Raw genomic sequence first — 20476 nt, 5'->3', positions numbered from 1 at the left:
GGGATTGAGCCTGAAACATGGGCATTCCTTGACTGGAATGGAATGTGGGACCTTTCATTCCCCAGGACGATGTTCTATATACTGAGGCAAATAGGCGAGGCAATATCTTCAATCTTCATGATCTAAGGATGAATCCTGCCCAGTTGTTATGTGCAAATTTTCTTGCAAAAACATGCATGTCCTTCCATCCTGTCTTGATTGCCTGGAAGGGAACCTCAATGGAGTCACTTTTATCTAAAATGTATTGGAATTACAGTATGATTGTGAGGGCTGTCCTCAAATATCAGCACAAATGCCAAAAGTAAGAAGTAGTAGATTATTGTAATTTCCCTCAATTCTTTTTTTTCCCCTCCTGCCTCCACCACTCAGCTTGTTTCCCTCCCACCTCCGCCTCCTCTACTTTGCTCCCTTCTGCAGCCCTTCACTTCCTTCTACATTCCCCTCAATTCTTTATGCTTTGATTATAATATCAATCCACTATTGCTATATAAAAAGCCATCCTAAAAGCAAATAGTTTAATATAATTCCTTTATTTGCCAATGGGTTTGTGTAGTGGGGTGGTGTTCTGACCTCTGCTGGTCTCATCATGAGTCTGCAGTCAGCTATGGGTCAGCTGGTGTGTCTCTGCTGACCTTTCTAATATATTAGGGGCTCAGGTATGGTGACTGATCTGGGCGAGGGGCTTGGCTGGAATAAATGAGCTCTGTCTGCATGTCTTCTCCTTCTCTGGAAGGTCCTCCTGGGTTTGTTCACATGGCTCAGCCAGGGTTCTGAGTGAGAGCAGTGGAAATGCACCAAGGCCTGGTAACGCAAACTGTCACTTCCACCATATTCTATTGGCCAAAACAACTGAAAAATCCTAAGTCCAGCCCAGATTCAAAGGTGGAGAAAAAGACTACTCCTCTGGAACTCACAGTCACATTGCCAAAGACATGAAAGCAGATAAAGAATTGGGGCCATCTCTGCATTGAGTCTACCATTTGTGTCAATTTTAATTCAGTAAAGTTTTATTTCTACATCTGCCCTCAACAGCTGAGTGATCTTAGAGAAGAAAGTGAGAGTAAATACATATTTAATGAGCAGATGTGGAAAGCCTACACTAGAGGGTCAAGCCCCTCCAAATGTAAACATCCCCACTCTGCCACTTGTCTCCCACTTACCATTGCTAGGCTGATAATTAGAACTTTCTCCTTCCAGATATCTTGAGTCCAGGGACTTAACTCATTGATTAGCAGAGCTAGAGAGCTGTTCTTTTTTTGATAACCATCTTTTATGGCACCCTCCTGTAGATTGATTGCTTTTCTTTTCATTGAGATGCTCTTAACATATTCATAATGATTTCCAATATGATACTTGTATTTGTGGTGTGTCAAGGTCCTGATGGAAGGAGATGACATTTGAATTGCACATACAACAGAGAAATAGGTATTTGAAAGAGGAAAGAGAGTTGCTGACCTTATGCTCAGAGAGAGATGCCAGTCACAAAAAGACAACTACTGCATAGTTTCACTTATATGACATATCTAAAGTAGTCAAATTCAGCCAGGCCAGTGTGGCTCAGTGGTTGAGTGTGAACCTATAAACCAAGAGATCATGATTCAATTTCTGGTCAAGGCTCATACCTGGATTGTGGGCTCGATCCCCAGTGGGGTGTGTGCAGGAGGAAGCCAATCTATGATTTTTTCTCATCAGTGATGTTTCTCTCTCTCTTCCTCACCCTTCTCTGAAATCAATAAAAATATATTTTCAAATAAAAAAAAGTTGTCAAATTCATAGAAACAGAAAATAGAAAAGTTGTTTCCAGGTGTGGGAGGAGAGGGATTCAGGAGTTAGTGTTTAGTAGGTATAGAGTTTCAATTTTAGAATATGAAAAAAAGGTTTGAAGGATGTTTGCACAACAATTTGAATGTACTTAACACTACTGAACTGCACACTGCAAATGGTTACAATGGAAAATGTTATTATGTGTCTTTACCACTTAAATTTTTTAATAAAAGGAAGTTCTCACACATGCTACAATATGAATTACCCTTAAATACATTATGCTGAGTGAAATTAACCAGTCATGAAAGGACAAATACCTTATGACTCCACTTTTGTTTTTTAAATTTCTTTATTGATTAAAGTATTACATATGTGTCCTCATCCCCCTATTACCCTACGAACCTCCTCCCCCAGTCATGCCCTCACCCCCATGTTGTCCATGTCCATTGGTTAGGCTTATATGCATGCATACAAGTCCTTTGGTTGATCTCTTCCCCTTACCCCCACCCTTCTTTACCTTCCCTCTGAGGTTTGACGGTCTGATTGATGCTTCTCTGTCTCTGGATCTGTTTTTGTTCATCAGTTTATGTTGTTCATTGTACTCAATAAATGAGTGAGATCATGTGATATTTATCTTTCTCTGACTGGCTTATTTCACTTAGCATAATGCTCTCCAGGTCCATCCATGCTGTTGCAAGTGATAAGAATTCCTTCTTTTTTTACCACCCCGTAGTATTCCATTGTGTAGATATACCACAGTTTTTTAATTCACTCATCTACTCATGGGCACTTAAGCTGTTTCCAAATCTTAGCTATGGTGAATTGTGCTGCTATGAACATAGGGGTGCATATATCCTTTCTGATTGGTGTTTCTAGTTTCTTGGGATGTATTCCTAGAAGTGGGATCACTGGGCCAAATGGGAATTCCATTTTTAGTTTTTTAGGAAACTCCATACTGTTCTCCACAGTGGCTGCACCAGTCTGCATTCACACCAGCAGTGCATGCGGGTTCCTTTTTCTCCACATCCTTGCTTGGTTGTCTCCTTATTTTATTGTATGATGCTAGGTATGTACCTCAGCCTACCCACATCTCACAGTCAAGTGCAATTGCCTCAGTGTGTACATCATGGTCACACCCACGCTGTACCCTTCATCTAGCAGTGGTTCTCAACCTTCCTAATGCCGCGACCCTTTAATACAGTTCCTCATGTTGTGGTGACCCCCAACCATAAAATTATTTTCATTGCTACTTCATAACTAATTTTGCTACTATTATGAATCGTAATGTAAATATCTGATACACCGGATGTATTTTCAGGAGTATTCTACAGTCTCAAGAACAAGGACATCAAAAAGGCTCTGAAAGGAATTTTGGGAAGAAAACTACAAGCAGGACAATTGTCCTAAGACTGAAGATGTGTCCATGATGGCAGAGGTCAAAGACTCAGAGTCAGACATCATGATGATCTTCAGACTATGGAAGCAGAACTTGCTCTTTCCATTTATTTCCTGGACTTTTTGTTTCTTTGACCTCAAGCTCTCTATTCAACATTTGTAACTCAATTAAGTTCTCTGCTCTCTTGGATATTCAAAAGCTTTTCTCTTTGTTGTTTTTCTACTTTCCTAAATTTATTTCCATCATGGATCAGATATATTTGGAAAATTATATTTACCTAATGTGACAATATGGATATTTATAGAATAATTTTTCTCAAATGACATATATAATGTAAATTTTTTTTTTTTTTTTTTTTTACTAAAAGAGTCATACTGAATTGCACTTCTCCTATGGAAAAATTACATTTACCGGTAATGACGAAGCCAATTTCTACAGTTTTGTAAGAGAGGCAATTCTGAGACCTCTGCTGTTCACTTTTATGACTGACATTCTTTTGTATATCACTGTCTCAACTGCTGTTCCTGATAATGTAGACTCTGACCTACCAGTGACAGTGGTTCTCAACCTGTGGGTCGCGGCCCCTTTGGCGGTCAAGCGAGCCTTTCACAGGGGTCGCTTAAGACCATCCTGCATATCAGATATTTACATTATGATTCATAACAGTAGCAACATTACAGTTATGAAGTAGCAATGAAAATAATTTTATGGTTGGGTCACAACATGAGGAACTGTATTTAAAGGGCCAGAAGGTTGAGAACCACTGAGTGGTCACTGGGTTTTATTCTCCTCATTAGGATCCTGTTCTCTTTCAGCTCAGTGTTCATTTTCCTAACTTAGCCACTTGCAAAATGATTATCAAATCCAAGACTGCAAGAGTACTCTTCATTGAAAGATAAATTTTGATAAATAGTTTGACCTAATACAACCTTAAAATCACAGGTTAATTCAATCTGATGAGGTAAATTTTTATATCACACATTGTATTTATATATAAAATATTTATGCTTCATCTTATGCATCTATTCATTGGAGTATGGAGGAATGGTGCCCATTTTTAAGGGGGTTTATGCATATGATTAAATATTGGTTGGTTTTCCCCTATGTTTTATTGAATTATCTTAATGTGTCTCCTTGATATTTTTCAGTGCTTCCTATACTGTGACTCTTTGATTACTATAAGAACATAGATTCCCTCCTTCTAAGTTGTTCATAACGATGGAAGGAATGGTGAATGATCATTATCAGTTTCATCCATTATATATCTCTATGATGCTCAGGATTCTATTCATCCTTTAAGATCAAAGAATGACTCAGGAGTGAAATTGCATTCTTGTTTGGTTGTATAAAACAGGGTCACCAGTTTTCCTACACAAACATATCTTTCTTTCCACCTCTTCTGGTTACAGGGACATGAACCCCCAATGAGAGTTTTTCAATACATTTATCTGAAATAAACTAACATAGTAACAATGAATGCTGTCTTCTAAGAAATAAGAATAAGAATTCAAATAAATAATATTAAAAATGTTAAGTGCTCTAGCTGCTGTGGCTCAATTGGCTGGGTGTTGTCCCATGCACTGAGAGGTTTGATTTCCCATCAGGGCATGTGCCTGGGTTTCTGGCTCTATCCCCAGTGTAGGAGGCAGCTGGTCAAAGTTTCCATCTCTCCCTCTCCCTTCCTTTCTCTTTCTAAAATCAATAAAACGCACATTTTAAGAAAAAAAAGTGTTATTCTCCCTTAAAATTTCTAATTTTGTTTGTGTTTCCTAACTTTTTTTATTATATTTATTAAATATCAGTATAGTTTGGATTTATAAATTCTGTTTTTAAATCATTAATTCCTGTCTTTGTCTTTGTTATAAACTTAGTCTGCTATCCTGAAATTTGTTTTGTTCTTTTAATGAATTCAATTTAATTTCATGCTTTATTTTTTTTTAAATGAAAAACTTTAAGGATATTTTACAATTGATTACAACGTTGGTCATATCCTGATTTTTGACATATAGAGCTGTCATTGTAATCTTTTTTTCTAAATATATTTGTATTGATTTCAAAGAGGAAGGGAGAAGAACACAGAAACATCAATGATGAGAGAGAATCATTGATGGGCTGCCTCCTGCACACCCCCTACTGGGGATCAAGTTGGAGGCCCAGGCATGTGCTCTGACCTGGACTCAAACCAATCGAAGCACAACCTTCAGTCAGGTTCATGGGTTAATGCTCCACTACTGAGCCACACCGTCTGGGATCATTGTAATCGTTTAAATAGTAGTTTGAATACTTCTCTTTTGACCAATTTGCAATTGAGGAGATTACTTTAAAAATTTTCCCAAAAAGTTCTTTTTAGTTGAGTTTTATGGCCTTGTAGTTAGAGAATGTATTTTAATTTTTTCTTCTGATGTTTTGAAATGTGTGGTTAAGAAGATAACTGACTTTTGTCAATGTTCCATGGGTGCTTAGAAAGGAGATGTATTATTTGTTTATAGGCTACAAAGTTCAATATTTATCAGTTAATTAAAACAGTTTATAATTCAGAAAAAAAAAGAACTAGAGCAGACACTAATCAACAACAGATAACTACTGTCCTCACTTATATTTACCTTGATTATTGTATCAGTAAGCTATTGTTGCATGACAAGCCACCCTACAAGCAAATTATTTAATACTAGAGGCCCGGTGCATAGATTCATGAACTGGTGGGGTCGCGCAGCCTGGTCTGCAGCGATTGGGCTGAAACTGGCTCTCTGACATCCCCCAAGGTATCCCAGATTGTGAGAGGGTGCAGGCCAGGCTGAGGGACCCCACCAGTGCATGATAGGGGCTGGGGATGGACCATAGGACGGCTCCAGGGTGCGTCAGGTCCATCTCACCCAGACCCAATTGGCCAGAACCCAGTAGCAAGCTAACCTACCAGTCAGAGCGTTTGCCCCTCAGTGGTCAGTGCACATCATAAGGACTGGTAGAAGGTTGAAAGGTCAGACACTTTGTATATTAGGCTTTTATTATATAGGATAATGCCATTATTACCAAGTGTGATTGTGTGGTGGGGAGCTTTTCTGAACTCTGCCGGTCTCTTACTGAGTCTATACTCAGTTGTGAGTCTCTACATGTGTTTTTTACGTCTCATTCATGATGTGTGTGGCCATGGTGATCTTCTCCCTTGAAGCAGTATATCATCAGTTTACCCTGTTCCTATATTTAGTTTTATCATCTATTTAAAAGAAAAAAAAGTGTACTGAGTGTGAAATGCCTTATTTTACTTCTACTGTTCCTATATCCATGAAACTTAGCTTTTTCCCAGGTAGAAGAGATAACTCCAGCTACCGAGCTCTAGATCCTGGCTTTTTTCCTTCTAGGTTTTTTTTGAAGTATAATTACATAATGTAAATGGAACATGATTAAAATTCACAATTTGATGGCTAAAGGCCTACAAAAATTGCAGTCCATACCTCATGTTTCCAATATATATATATATATATATATATATATATATATATATATATATATATATATATCTACATTAATAAAGACGCAAATTGACAGTACCTTCGCGATGCCCACCAGCTAATCAGGAGTGAGTATGCAAATTAATCCAACAAAAGATGGCAGGTTAATTTGCATATGCAGACACCAAGCGGCGGGGGACGGAGCAGGATGCTTGTGTCGTTGCCATGCCTGGTGATGACGCAGGCATTCTTCACTGCCCCAGTGGCTCTGGGACTCTGGGCAACATGGGAAGGTGGAAAGGTGGCTCAGGGCCAGAGCAAAGGGGGAAAAGCGGTTCCAACCAGAGCGAAGGTGGTACTGGCAGCCAGGGGAAGGAAGACCCACTCTTGCATGAATCTTCATGCATCGGGCCTCTAGTGTGTATATATATATATATATATTTCTTTAAATTAGAATATTTTTCGTTTGCTTTTTAGAGAGAGTGGAACGGAAGGAGAGAGACAGAGAGAGAAACATCCATGTGAGAGAGACACATTGATTGATTGCCTCCTTCTTGCACCCAGACCAGGGCCGGGCAATGAGCCTGCAAACGAGATATGAGCCTTAGACTGGAATCGAACCCAGGATCCTTCAGTCCGTGGGCTGATACTCTATCCACTGAGCAAAACTGGCTAGGGCTCATATTTCCATTTGTACATGTCAAGAAAGTACACAATAAATTTTAGTGGCTTCTTATAGTAATTGTTAAACATTTAATATACCTGAGCCTAAATTTCCAATGAAATATGGCCAGATATCTCACTTATTGATTGCAACATTTGCATTGGGAATAGTAAACATAACTTCAGATGAATGTTGCAAGCAATAAATGAGGTATATGGCCATTTTTCATTGAGCCCAAGTAAAATGTTCCAAGGAAAAATGTGTATGTATATGTGTGCTTATCCATATACATTTTTATTTCAAACAAATTCACCCACTTATATGAACAAAAACACAGATTCATTATAAGCACACATTTTATGTTGAAAGGAAACATCAGAGAAATTTAATGAAGATAGAGGAGACAAACTGCAATCCAGTTGCATTCGTTTGCATGCGGCTTTCCAGTTTTTCCAGCACCATTTATTGAAAAGACTATCTTTACTCCAAAGTGCATTTCTGGATCCTTTGTCGAAAATTATCTGTTCGTACATGTGTTGTTTTATAGCTGCACTCTCTATTCTGTTCCACTGATCTGTGTATCTGTTTCTCTACCAATACTATGCTGTTTTGATTATCGTAGCTCTGAATTGTGAAGGGAACCCTCATTTACTGCCAGTGGGAATGTAGATTGGTATAACAACTATGGACAGCAATCTGGCGATTCCTCAAAAAATTAAAAGTAGAGCTACCATATGACCTAATAATCCCACTCCTGGGTATACACCCGAAAAACTCGAAATCATTTATACGTAAAGATATATACACCCCTTTGTTCATTGCAGCATTATTCACGGTGGCCAAGAGTTGAAAATAGCCAAAATGCCCGACAATAGAAGACTGAATAAAGAAGATGTGGTATATATACACACAATGGAGTACTACATGGCCCATAAGAAAGGATGAAATAACGTCATTTACAACAGCATGGATGGGCCTGGAGAACATTATGAGAAGTGAAATAAGTCAAACAGAGGAAGCTAAGAACTATATGATTTAACTCATCTGTTGAATATAAAACTGAAACTTATGAACACAAACAGCAGTGTGGTGGTTGCCAGAGGGAGGGGTGTGGGGGAAGAAAGGGGTCCTAATATGAGGTGACAGGAGAAGATTTGACTTTGGGTGGTGGGCACATGATGCTATATACAGATTTTGTAACTTAGTAATCCACACGTGAAACCTATATGTTCATGATGACTAATGTCACCCCAATAAAATTAAATAAATAATAATAAAAATAAAGAAGATAGAAATGAAAAGAATGAATTTTTGAATCAACACAAAATGAAAAATGTAAAAATATATACATGGAGATTTAAAGTAAATGGTAGACATGAACTTAAATGATGAATTACTTTTCCTATGTTAATGCCTCAAAGGCACCAAAATTGGGAGCACATTCACATTTATGCAATAACAAATTACCAGCTAAAGTGGTCAAATATCTCCAAACTGATTTAGAAATTTGATTTACTTAAGGGGGGATTACAACTCAAAATTCCTTTACCCAGGGGAGGCTAAATGAATGATTTGAGACACTTGATCTCAGCTTCCTGAAGAGAAACTCATTGGATAAAGGTGTATTCACTTTTTAATGCTAATGTAAAATGACCACCTGAGTGATTTAAAACAAACACAGTCATGCTCTTACAGTTCCTGATGACCGAAACAGGAAATGGATCTCAGTGGGCTAGAATCAAGATGTTTGCAGGGCTACATTTCTCTTGGAGCAGTGGTTCTCAACCTTCCTAATGCCGGGACACATTAATACAGTTGCTCATGTTGTGGTGACCCCCAATTTCATTGTTACAAATGGAACATAATTAAAGCATGGTGATTAAGCACAAAAACAATATGTAATTATATATGTGTTTTCTGATGGTCTTAGGCTACCCCTTTGAAAGGATCATTCAACCCCCAAAGGGGTCGCGACCCACAGGTTGAGAACCGCTGTCCTGGAGGCTACAGGGAAGAGTCTATTTACTTTCCTATTCCAAGCTTAAATTAGAGTGCAAAAAAATCTAAATATGTTTCTTATAATTAACAAATATTTCACAGTGAGGGACTAAATGACAGCTCTTAACTTGTGATATAAGGTTGAAATGCAAAATTCTTTTGGCTAATGTGTCATGAAGCCCAGTGAGTAACACTCAAAATTTATAACAAAGGAACTTAGTTCTCCCCCTTGTTGAAAAGAAAAATAGCAATTTTCTGTAGATATCAGGGCCTGTATCCCTACCACAAGTCAATATTTGGAGATTCAAGTTTTCTATTCCATACTACATCCTCAGTCTTTAATTTGGAAAAATTTTAAATCAGGGTTGGGATAAGGTGCTGGGATGTTAGTCCTCTGAAACCCAACAAATGTTATAAGGAAGAAGTAGTAGACACTGGACTCACTTTAATTCTAAGCTGGTCTTTTGAGAACACAGCATCTTCATGAAAACATTCCCTTCTGTCCAGACCCACAGGGAAATCAGGTGCGTAGAAGTTGGAATAACAAGACAGAAATGCACCTAATGAGCAAGATAGGGAGCTGCAAATATCTCTAGGCTTACAGCATGTGTGACCTTGGGCTGGATGGGACCTGGTTGTTGCTTTTGGAATCCTGAGTTTGTCTGAGAGACCTGTGCTTGCCTCCTTCCTGCTGTCTTGTCTGGGCAGAGAGCTTCAGTCTCCAATATCAACCATCCAGGAGGTTGGACTTTCCCATGAAGACCTTCTCCTCAGAGTTCCCAATCAGGTGAGTCCAGAGGTCCAGTAGGTACTACAGGGAAGGGTCAGAGAGAGTCAAATTCAACCACATGTACCTGAGGTCTCTTGACAGGCACCAGCCTATGGTTGTCTGTTTGCCTGATTAACTAATTAATGACTGATTTATGATGCTAAAAGAAGAAGTGAACATTGAACTAATTGCTGATATTTAACTGATGAAAGACCAATTAGAGGTGGTAAACTGAAGCATAAAGTAATTCAAGTAAAAGTAGAATGTGTACAGTGAGTTTTGCAACTAAAGGGAGTAGGAAAATAGAGCAGTAGGTATGGAGGGATGTCCAGTCAAATGAGGGCAGTTCTTTATTTTTAGCATGGTGTGTATTCAACTACATTTCCATTGATGAGAAAGATCCAGGTCCAATATGTTTCTTGAAATATTACCTTACAACTGTAGTTCATAAGACATACATTCCACAGGAGCTTCTTTCACTCTGGTATTCAATTTCCATGAAAAAGAATATATTTGATAAGTATCAAGGGGTATGCTAAATAGTTAAACTTTTCAATTACCTCATCACCTGTGATCTCAATATATTTGTGGGTTAGTTATTCATTTGTTTTCTCTCTTGTAAGTCGTCTGTAATATCCTGATGTTAGTGTAGTGGGGTTAGCTTGTCTTTATTCCTGTTTTTGATTGCATTCTTCTAAATAAGGAATTGGTTGTTTCTTTCACCCACTTTGTAGTTTGTCATTGAGTACCTTCATGTGTGTATATGTGGGCAATTGTGAGTGTTTATTAATAGCGTGGGCTCAAATCTGTCATCAGTCATATTGTATTCTCTCCTTTGCTCTTCAATTTTTACTTTTCTTTTTTTATTGTCTAAAGTTTTACATATATCTCCTTGTCCCCCGAATGACGCCCCCCAATTCTTACTTTTCTTAATGAAAAGATTCAGCTCTTACTTTTATACTTTTCACTTGTGAATCCTTTCTTTCAGAAAAAGGAAAGTGAATGGTCTTCTGTGTATGCAGTGCTAATAAATAACCCTACACACATTGCCAACTTGTTTCACATCTTCATCTTCTCCTTTTTGTTCTTTTTGGCCTTTTGTTGTTAGCTGTATTTACAAAACAGGCATCATCTTCTATGATCCTCTGGAAGGCATTCTCTTTTTTATTTACTAAAGATTAACTTTACCCTCATTAGCATAATAGAATCCAATATCTTCAAATAAGAAGAAACTATAACTTATATACTGCTTTCTTCCAAATTTAAAATCCATTCTAGCCCAGACAGCATTGCTCCTGGAATGCAGGCTTGGTCCCCATTGGTAGGTTGTGGAGGGCAGCCAGTCAATGACTATCTCTCATCATTTATGTTTCTATCTCTCTCTCTCTTCTTTCCTCTCTGAAATATATTTTTAAAAAGACATTCTAGCCCTGGCAGGTTTTTCTCAGTAGTTAGAGCGTCAGCCTGTGGACTGAAGTGTCCCAGGTTCGATTCCAGTCAAGGGCATGTACCTTGGTTGTGGGCACATCCCCAGCAGGGGATGTGCAGGAGGCAGCTGATCAATGTTTCTCTCTCATCGATTTTTCTAACTATCCCTCTCCCTTCCTCTCTGTAAAGAAATCAATAAAATATATATTTTTTAAAAAGCCATTCTATAATATTCTTTTATTTCAAAGTTATTGGAAATTTAAGTTGGAATTGGTGGCCCATGTTGATGTTATTGTTATTAACTGTCTTTATAAAGATTAATTTGATTCTCACTTAATTTTGTTTAATATAGTTCTTTTGTAATTACTATACTTAACTTAATTTTATTCCTTTGATAATCTGTATTCCATAAATTCTTAACCTTAAAAAAATTTTCTTTTGGGTTATTCATACATATACACTCATATGCATTCGTACAGATGCATACATATCATCCTGTGCCCATCAGAAATTCTCTTTATGTATTGTACATTCTTTTTTTTCTATGTGCCCACTCTTCCTTATTACTCAACAATACCTTATAACCTTTCCTCCAATCAACTAATGCGATGCCAAGTCATGATTACTATGTGCACATAATATTTTATGATATGACTGTTATTCACACTTGAAAGCCTTCCATATACTTTCTCAATTCATTGCTACTATAACAATTATACAAAAATATTCTGAGGTTGTTACATTAAAATTCTGGTTATCAAAGAGAGGCAGTGTTGTTCCCCAGGGGACATTCAGCAATGTTCAGAGACATTTCTGTCCGTCACATGGAAAGTGTAGGTAGAGTCCAGGGATGCACAGGAGAGACCACACCACAGACAATGATCTGGCCCAGAATGTCAATAGTGCAGAGACTGAGAAACCATGACTTAAAGAATATATGTACTTGTAATATTTAGAGCGTCTTCAGATTTGTTTCTCAATGTTGTAACACTTTACTGTTCTGCCAGAAAAGAAAATAGACTACTCCTTTGCTACCTGTTTAAAAGTTCCAATCACGGTCAATGTGACACCTTTTGAAGGCTTTCCCCAGGCTGAGAGATGTGAATTTTTTATTGTTTTCTGAACTTTTTCTGAGTTTGATCAAAGATTCATATATTTGATGGTCTTGTTAATTTGAATGTCATTTTATATACCTATTATTCTTTCATTAGCAGCCTTTTAAATGATTTCTAAACATTATTATGGTGGGGGAGGTAGAGGAGGTAAACAGGGAGATAAACAGTGATGGGAGGAGACTTGACTAGGGATGATGAACACATATACATATGACGTATTACAGTAATGTACACTTGAATACTATGTAATTTTGTTAACCAATGGTACCCCAATAAATTCTATGGAATTAAAACTTAACAATTAATATAAATATAAATTATTATTTTTCAATTGACTTTGGGGGATATTTTGGCCATAAAAATGTTTTACATTTGATTTAGTTAAATATGTCTGTCTCATTATTTCTAAGTCTGCTGATTTAATTACAATGGTTTTGCCCACACACACATATTAATATGCAGTTTTCCATCATTTCACCTGAACTGGTTACACTTTTCAGTGAGTAAGCAATCCCTCGGATTTTTTTATGATGTGACTGAGGTAGGAGAACAAGTTCATTTATTTCCAGGTTGATATTTTTTCAGTTTTTATTCAACAATTCAATGTTTCCAAATACTGAAATGCAACCTTATCATATATTCAATGTGCTTATAAACTGGACCTAATTCCTGATTCACTCAACAAATAACCATGGAGAATTTGCTGTTTGTCACAATTTCTAGAAACATTATAGATTATCTTCTATGTCTATGCCACTGCCAATTTGACTACTAATTCATGTTGGTAACCCTAAATTATTGCTATTTATTACATCTTGCTTTGGTTAGTTTTTGATACCCTACTCAATTTTCTTTAATACAGTTGCTTCCAATTCACCCTGTTTAACCAGGTTTCATTCTCTCTGTCATGCCTTTCATTTGATAACTTCACATTTACTTAAAGGTGTTCCTATATAAGTGCGCATATATTCACAAACATTTGTGAAAATACAAAGGTGAACAAAACAGGTGAAGCCCTGCTTGTCTGGATTTGGCAGTGTGATGGTGAAGTCAGAGTACAATGAAATAAATGTTTGCATGACAATGTGTTCAGGCATAAATCATATGAAGAAAGTTACTCAGTGTAGCAGTATGGATCATCATAGCATGTGCAGGACTTATTGATATGTCCTGGGAGGCCTTTGCATGTTGGATGAAGACCACAACCAGAATTAGCTTTGCCCATTGATTTGTGAAAACATGAGATCAAACCCAAAATCCAAGAAAAGCAGAGATGCCACATAAGAAAAGTGAGTAAGGCTTCTCTCATCTATCATCAACCATATAAAAATTTATTGGTCAAAAATATCCAACCAGTGTTGCTTTTATATATTTTCTTTTGTGAGTTATTGGTTAAATTTTTAGGTCAGTTTTCACTTGGGATAGTTACTTCATATATCTATAAATATATTGTATTTTTTTATTTAATTCTTTATTGTTTAAAGTATTACATAGGCCTCCCATTGACCTCTCCCTGGTCATTCCGCCCCTCCCCCAGCACATGCTCTCCCTCCCCTACTATCTGTGTCCATGGGTTCTGCCTTTGTTTTTTAGTCAAATTAATTTTTCTTCTTTATTAGTTTTGCTTGGCTTTAAAGGGTGTATAATTAGGGTTGGAAATGTTCCAGAATCCAAAGAAGATTTTTCTTACTCACTGTCTCTTAGGGATTACCTTAGCTAATTTGATCTCTCTTCTTCTTAATATCCATTTTATTGCTCTATCTCCCTCTATGTTCATGTAGAGTACTGTATATATTGTTTTTAACTACAGGACAGAAAATGTGCATAGCAATATGAAACTCCAAGCTTATTCATTCATAGAAGGCTTACTATAAGAATATCTAAAAACTATTTCTAAATTCTTTTTGGAAAAGTTACTTGATCTGGATACCTTGACTTGTATCTTCTCATAGTCTACATAGTGTGGGAGGGAGAAGGACATGGAAATAACACAGATGAAGAGTTCATGGTGTTCTTCAGTGTGTGTGGTGTGTGTGTGTGTGTGTGTGTGTGTGTGTGTGTGTGCCTTGTAAAGTGAGAGCAGTCCTCAGAGCAGGGGTGCCTGGACTGATATATTCCAAGGTGACTCTATTATCAGGAGATACTAAGGATAAGATCCTTTTTCAATTCACAAGATGCTTTTGCAACCAGATTAATAAGTGCAAGATTTTCATAGTGTGCACAAGGCACTCTCCATGACTTGAAGTTATAAGAGCAACAAGCAGGCCACCTTGTTTCTTAATATCCTCTGACACCATCTCTGATCCTGCTCTGCCGTGCTCATTCCCCTTGACACTGGCTCCTTTGAGCCCTGATTTTCTAAACAATCTTCTTCCTTAGGGCCTTTGCACTGGCTGCACTTTCTACCTGGCAAATACTTCCCCCCCTGTCTCCCACTTAGTTTTCATTGAGGTATCTGTTAAGTGTTGTCTGTTGGCCTGTTGTGGCTAAACACTAAGAAAGACAGCACCCTGTATCCACTTTCTCCATTTAATGTGATTTACTTTTTGTTTTAGAAGCTGCACTATTGGATATATTTTATTATTTTTTAATTTGATAATATCCTTTCTTCATCATTAGTTTGTAGAGACTTTATTTTTCAGCATCCCGTACTCTGAACAGTGCCCAGAACATGGTCTATAGTCAATATATATTCCACAAATGCATGAAAGATATCCCCAGTAAAACAGCAATATACATTATGTTTGAAGAACAGGTTGATGTAAAAGGAAATTCTAATGACAATGGAGATACCATAACGAGGAACAAATCACACACCAAAAATGGAAATTATTTTCCTGATTCTAAAACATAAATGTGTTTTTTATTCTCAGGTACAAATGCTTAATAATGTGACATTTCATTATTCATTTCTTCTATTTTCTGATAGTCACCTCTGACACATGGAACCAGGCAATGGCACACAAATTTCAGAATTTCTTCTCCTGGGACTTTCACAGGCACTGGAGCTACAGCCCCTCATATTTGGGCTTTTCCTGTCCATGTACCTGATCACTGTGTTTGGAAACCTGCTCATCATTCTGGCTGTCAGCTCAGACTCCCACCTCCACACACCCATGTACTTCTTCCTCTCCAACCTGTCCTTGGTAGACATCTGTTTCACCTCCACCACCGTCCCAAAGATGCTGATCAACATCCAGACACAGAGCAAAGTCATCACCTATGAAGGCTGCATCACACAGATGTATTTTTTCCTACTCTTTGGAGGTTCGGACATCTTCCTTCTAACTGTGATGGCCTATGACAGGTATGTGGCCATCTGCCACCCCCTGCACTACATGGTCATCATGAACCCCCGGCTCTGTGGACTGCTGGTTCTGCTGTCCTGGATCATGAGTGTCCTGAATTCCTTATTAGAAAGCTTAATGGTGTTGAGTCTGCGCTTCTGCTCAGACTTGGAAATCCCGCACTTTTTCTGTGAATTCAATCAGGTGGTCCAACTTGCCTGTTCTGATACCTTGCTTAACAACATTATAATGTATTTTTCAGCTGGGCTGCTATGTGGTGGTTCCCTTGCTGGGATTCTTTACTCTTACTCAAAGATCATTTCCTCCATATGTGGGATCCCTTCGGCTCATGGGAAGTATAGAGCATTTTCTACCTGTGCCTCTCACCTCTCAGTTGTTTCCTTATTTTATGGTACAGTCCTAGGTGTTTACCTCAGCTCTGCTGCCCAGAGCTCACACTCAAGTGCAACAGCCTCAGTGATGTACACCGTGGTCACACCCATGCTGAACCCCTTCATCTACAGTCTCAGGAACAAGGACATAAAAGGGGCCCTGCAAAGATTCCTTGGCAGGTAAGCTCTTCAAGGGCCAACTGTACTAGGCTGAAGAATTGCCCAGGAATGCAGGGTGCATATTCTCAGGGCCAGAAGTTCTGACACAAATAAAGCCAATCTTTGGACTAGACATAATTGGAAATTCATAGTTATCTCATAGATTAACATGAATTACTTTAGCATCATTTATTATCTTATGACATATTTCAATCCATGTAATTTTTCTATTGTTTTCCTGAAAGAATAGTCATGAATTATACTACCTTTATGGACAAAATTATACTCAGATATTAAGGTCATTTACATAATTTTATTGTAGAGGAAAATCTGAGACCACAGTTTCCACTTTTTTTTTCATCATTATTTTCTATAGCACTGCCTTTGCTGCTCTTCTTGATAATGGAGACTTTAACATGCTGGTATGTTTTATAGCTGGTCTCCTGGTTTTATCTTTTCATTCTATTATTCAGCTGTATGTCCACATGCCTACCATAACCACTGGCAACAATTGACTATAAAACACGTTTCCAAGAAGAATGTACAATGAAATACACTCTAATATGGTTAGAGTCAGAGATGACCTTAAATGTGATGAAGCAATGAGAGCAGTACAATATTTTAGTGTACAAAACTGATTTTCATAGCATTTGTGTACTTAATAAAGTGTGGAATATGCTGTCCATGTGTAAGGCTCCTTTTTCTTTGGGGTGAAAGATTACGTGGAATATTTTATGATTTCTTTCTGAACTATCTCACTGTTTTTGCTATAAAACTTTCTGTTTATATAATTTTTAAAAAGTGAGCAGGAGAGAGAGAGAAGGAAAGAAGGAGAAGGAGAAGGAGAAGGAGAAGGAGAAGGAGAAGGAGAAGGAGAAGGAGAAGGAGAAGGAGAAGGAGAAGGAGAAGGAGAAGGAGAAGAAGAAGAGAGAAACACCCATATGAGAGAGAAATATTGATCAGTTGTCTCCTATACACATAAAAATCAGGAATCCAATCCACAATCTGGAAATGTGCCCTCTTGGGGGAATAGAACCAGCCACCTTTCTGTGCATGGGATGATGCTCAACCAACTGAGCCATACAGGCCAGGGCTCCTTGAAAGATTTAAATGTGCTCCCTACTAATGTCATTCTTACTAGTGTTCTAAATTCACTATCTCCCCTTTTCTATATATTTTTTCAAATACACCAAATGGAAAGTGACTGAACAATCTCACTATCACACAATAAGTATCTTTATGCTTGGGAATATCTTCAATCTTTTAAAAAATATATATTTTTATTGAGTTCAGAGAGGAAGGGAGAGGGTAAGAGAGAAACATCAATAATGAGAGAGAATCATTAATTGGATGCCTCCTGCACTCCCCTACTGGGGATTGAGCCCAAAACATGGGCATTACTTGACTGGAATGAAACATGGGACCTTTCATTCCCCAGGACCATGCTCTGTATACTGAGGCAAAGCGGTGAGGGCAATATCTTCAATCTTTATGTCAAAGGATGAATCCTGCCCAGTTATGTGCAGATTTTCTTGCACAAACATGTCTTGACTGCCTGGAAGGGAACCTCAATGGAGTCACTTTTATCTAAAATGTATTGGAATTACAGTATGATTGTGAGTGCTGTCCTCAAAAATCAGCACAAATGCCAAAAGTAAGAAGTAGCAGATTATTATAATTTCCCTCAATTCTTTATGCTTTGATTATAATACCAATCCACTATTGCTATATAACAAGCCATCCTAAAAGCAAATAGTTTAATATAATTCCTTTATTTGCCAATGGGTTTGTGTAGTGGGGTAGTGTTCTGACCTCTGCTGGTCTCATCATGAGTCGGCAGTCAGCTATGGGTCAGCTGGGGTGTCTCTGCTGACCTTTCTAATGTATTAGGGGCTCAGCTATGGTGACTGATCTGGCGGGGGCGGGGGGGAGTGCTTGGCTGGAATAAATGAGCTCTGTCCGCATGTCTTTTCCTTCTCTGGAAGGCCCCCCCTGGGTTTGTTCACATGGCTCAGCCAGGGTTCTGAGTGAGAGCAGTGGAAATGCACCAAGGCCTGGTAACGCAAACTGTCACTTCCACCATATTCTATTGGCCAAAACAACTGAAAAATCCTAAGTCCAGCCCAGATTCAAAGGTGGAGAAAAAGACTACTCCTCTGGAACTCACAGTCACATTGCCAAAGACATGAAAGCAGATAAAGAATTGGGGCCATCTCTGCATTGAGTCTACCATTTGTGTCAATTTTACTTCAGTAAAGTTTTATTTCTACATCTGCCCTCAACAGCTGAGTGATCTTAGAGTAGAAAGTGAGAGTAAATACATATTTAATGAGCAGATGTGGAAATCCTACACTAGAGGGTCAAGCCCTTCCAAATGTAAACATCCCCACTCTGCCACTTGTCTCCCACTTACCATTGCTAGGCTGAGAAAATTAGAACTTTTTCCTTCAAGATATTTTGAGTCCAGGGACTTAACTCATTGATTAACAGAGTTAGAGAACTGTTCTTTTTTTTGATAACCATCTTTTATGGCACCCTCCTGTAGATTGATTGCTTTTCTTTTCATTGAGCTGCTCTTAACATATTCAGAATGATTTCCAATATGATACTTGTATTTGTGGGGTGTCAAGATCCTGATGGAAGGAGATGACATTTGAATTGCACATACAACAGAGAAATAGGTATTTGAAAGAGGAGAGAGTGTTGCTGACCTTATGCTCAGTGAGAGATGCCAGTCACAAAAAGACAGCTACTGCATGGTTTCACTTATATGACATATCTAAAGTAGTCAAATCCAGCCAGGCCAGTGTGGCTCAATGGTTGAGCATCAACCTATGAACCAGGAGCTCATGGTTCAATTTCTGGTCAAGGCACATACCTGGACTGTGGGCTTAATTTGCAATGGAGTATGTGCAGGAGGCAGCCAATCTATGATTCTCTCTCATCATTGATGTTTTTCTCTCTCTCTCTTCCTCTCCTTTCTTCTCTTAAATTATATAAAATATATTTACAAATAAAAAAAATGTTGTCAAATTCATAGAAATAGAAAATGGAATGGTTGTTGCCAGGTGTGGGAGGAGAGGGATTCAGGTGTTAGTGTTTAGTGGGTATAGAGTTTCAATTTTGGAATATGAAAAAAGGCTTGGGAGATATTTGCATAACAATGTGAATGTACTTAACACTACTGAACTGCACACTGAAAATGCTTGAAATGGAAAATATTATTATGTGTTTTTACTACTTAAATTTTTTAATAAAAGGAAGTTCTCACACCTGCAACAACATGGATGACCCTTGAATACATTATGCTGAGTGAAATTAACCAGTCATAAAAGGACAAATACCATATGACTCCATTTTTATGAGGTCTTTAGGGGACTCAAACTCATAGAGACAAAAGTAGAATTGTGGGTGTCATGGGGTTGGGGAGGAGGATGGGGACCACGTTCCACGTTGTGCAGATAAGAAAGTTCTGGGAAAATGTGGTGATGTTGCATGTGAATGTACTTAATGGCACTAAGTACATTTGCCCAGAAGGTAGCCAGGTAGGAAGGAAAATCCCTGATGCTTTAAAGCCCTGAGATTTGGGGTTTGCTTGTTACTAGAGCAGAACTAAGCCCATCTGGACTCAGGTGTGGTAGCTGACACTTGAGTTCTCTCTGGTGTGTGCTGATGCCCTCATCTGTGAAACCCAGATTTGGGACTATGATGAGAAGTAAGGCACTTGCCACAGGAGCAAAATGTAAGGGGTCACCAAAGAACTCAATAGTTGAGATGACTATTATTTGAATGCAGCATTTTGATAAAATGAAAATTAATGCTAAACATTCATGATGATCAAAAAATAGCAAAATGTTAAATTAAGATGGGGTCTGTCACAGCAATGTATTGAGACATTGTAGAACAGAGGCCCAGGGAACAATCAATCTTTGCTCCTCATTTGTCTCACCATAGTCCCTGCTCTGGTGAACACCCAAGATGCTCTGCCTGGGGGCTTTTTGTGGTCCCTGTGGCCCCAGGTCAGAATTGATAGGGAGTTAGCATCCCTGGGAATG

General features: G+C 38.2%; 1 protein-coding gene and 1 pseudogene across 1 annotated transcript; one reads left to right on the top strand and one right to left on the bottom strand.

The window, feature by feature from the left end:
* LOC132234517 (adhesion G protein-coupled receptor E2-like) overlaps positions 1 to 20476 on the bottom strand; it is a 674172-nt pseudogene that overhangs the window by 73187 nt on the left and 580509 nt on the right.
* LOC132234176 (olfactory receptor 7A10-like) lies at positions 15526 to 16446 on the top strand. The gene has a single exon (XM_059695219.1). The coding sequence runs from the start codon at positions 15526 to 15528 to the stop codon at positions 16444 to 16446; it is 921 nt and encodes a 306-aa protein (XP_059551202.1).

Source organism: Myotis daubentonii, chromosome 5, assembly GCF_963259705.1.
Source record: "Myotis daubentonii chromosome 5, mMyoDau2.1, whole genome shotgun sequence".
NCBI classification, from domain to species: domain Eukaryota; kingdom Metazoa; phylum Chordata; class Mammalia; order Chiroptera; family Vespertilionidae; genus Myotis; species Myotis daubentonii.
This window is presented reverse-complemented; position numbering and strand designations above follow the sequence as displayed.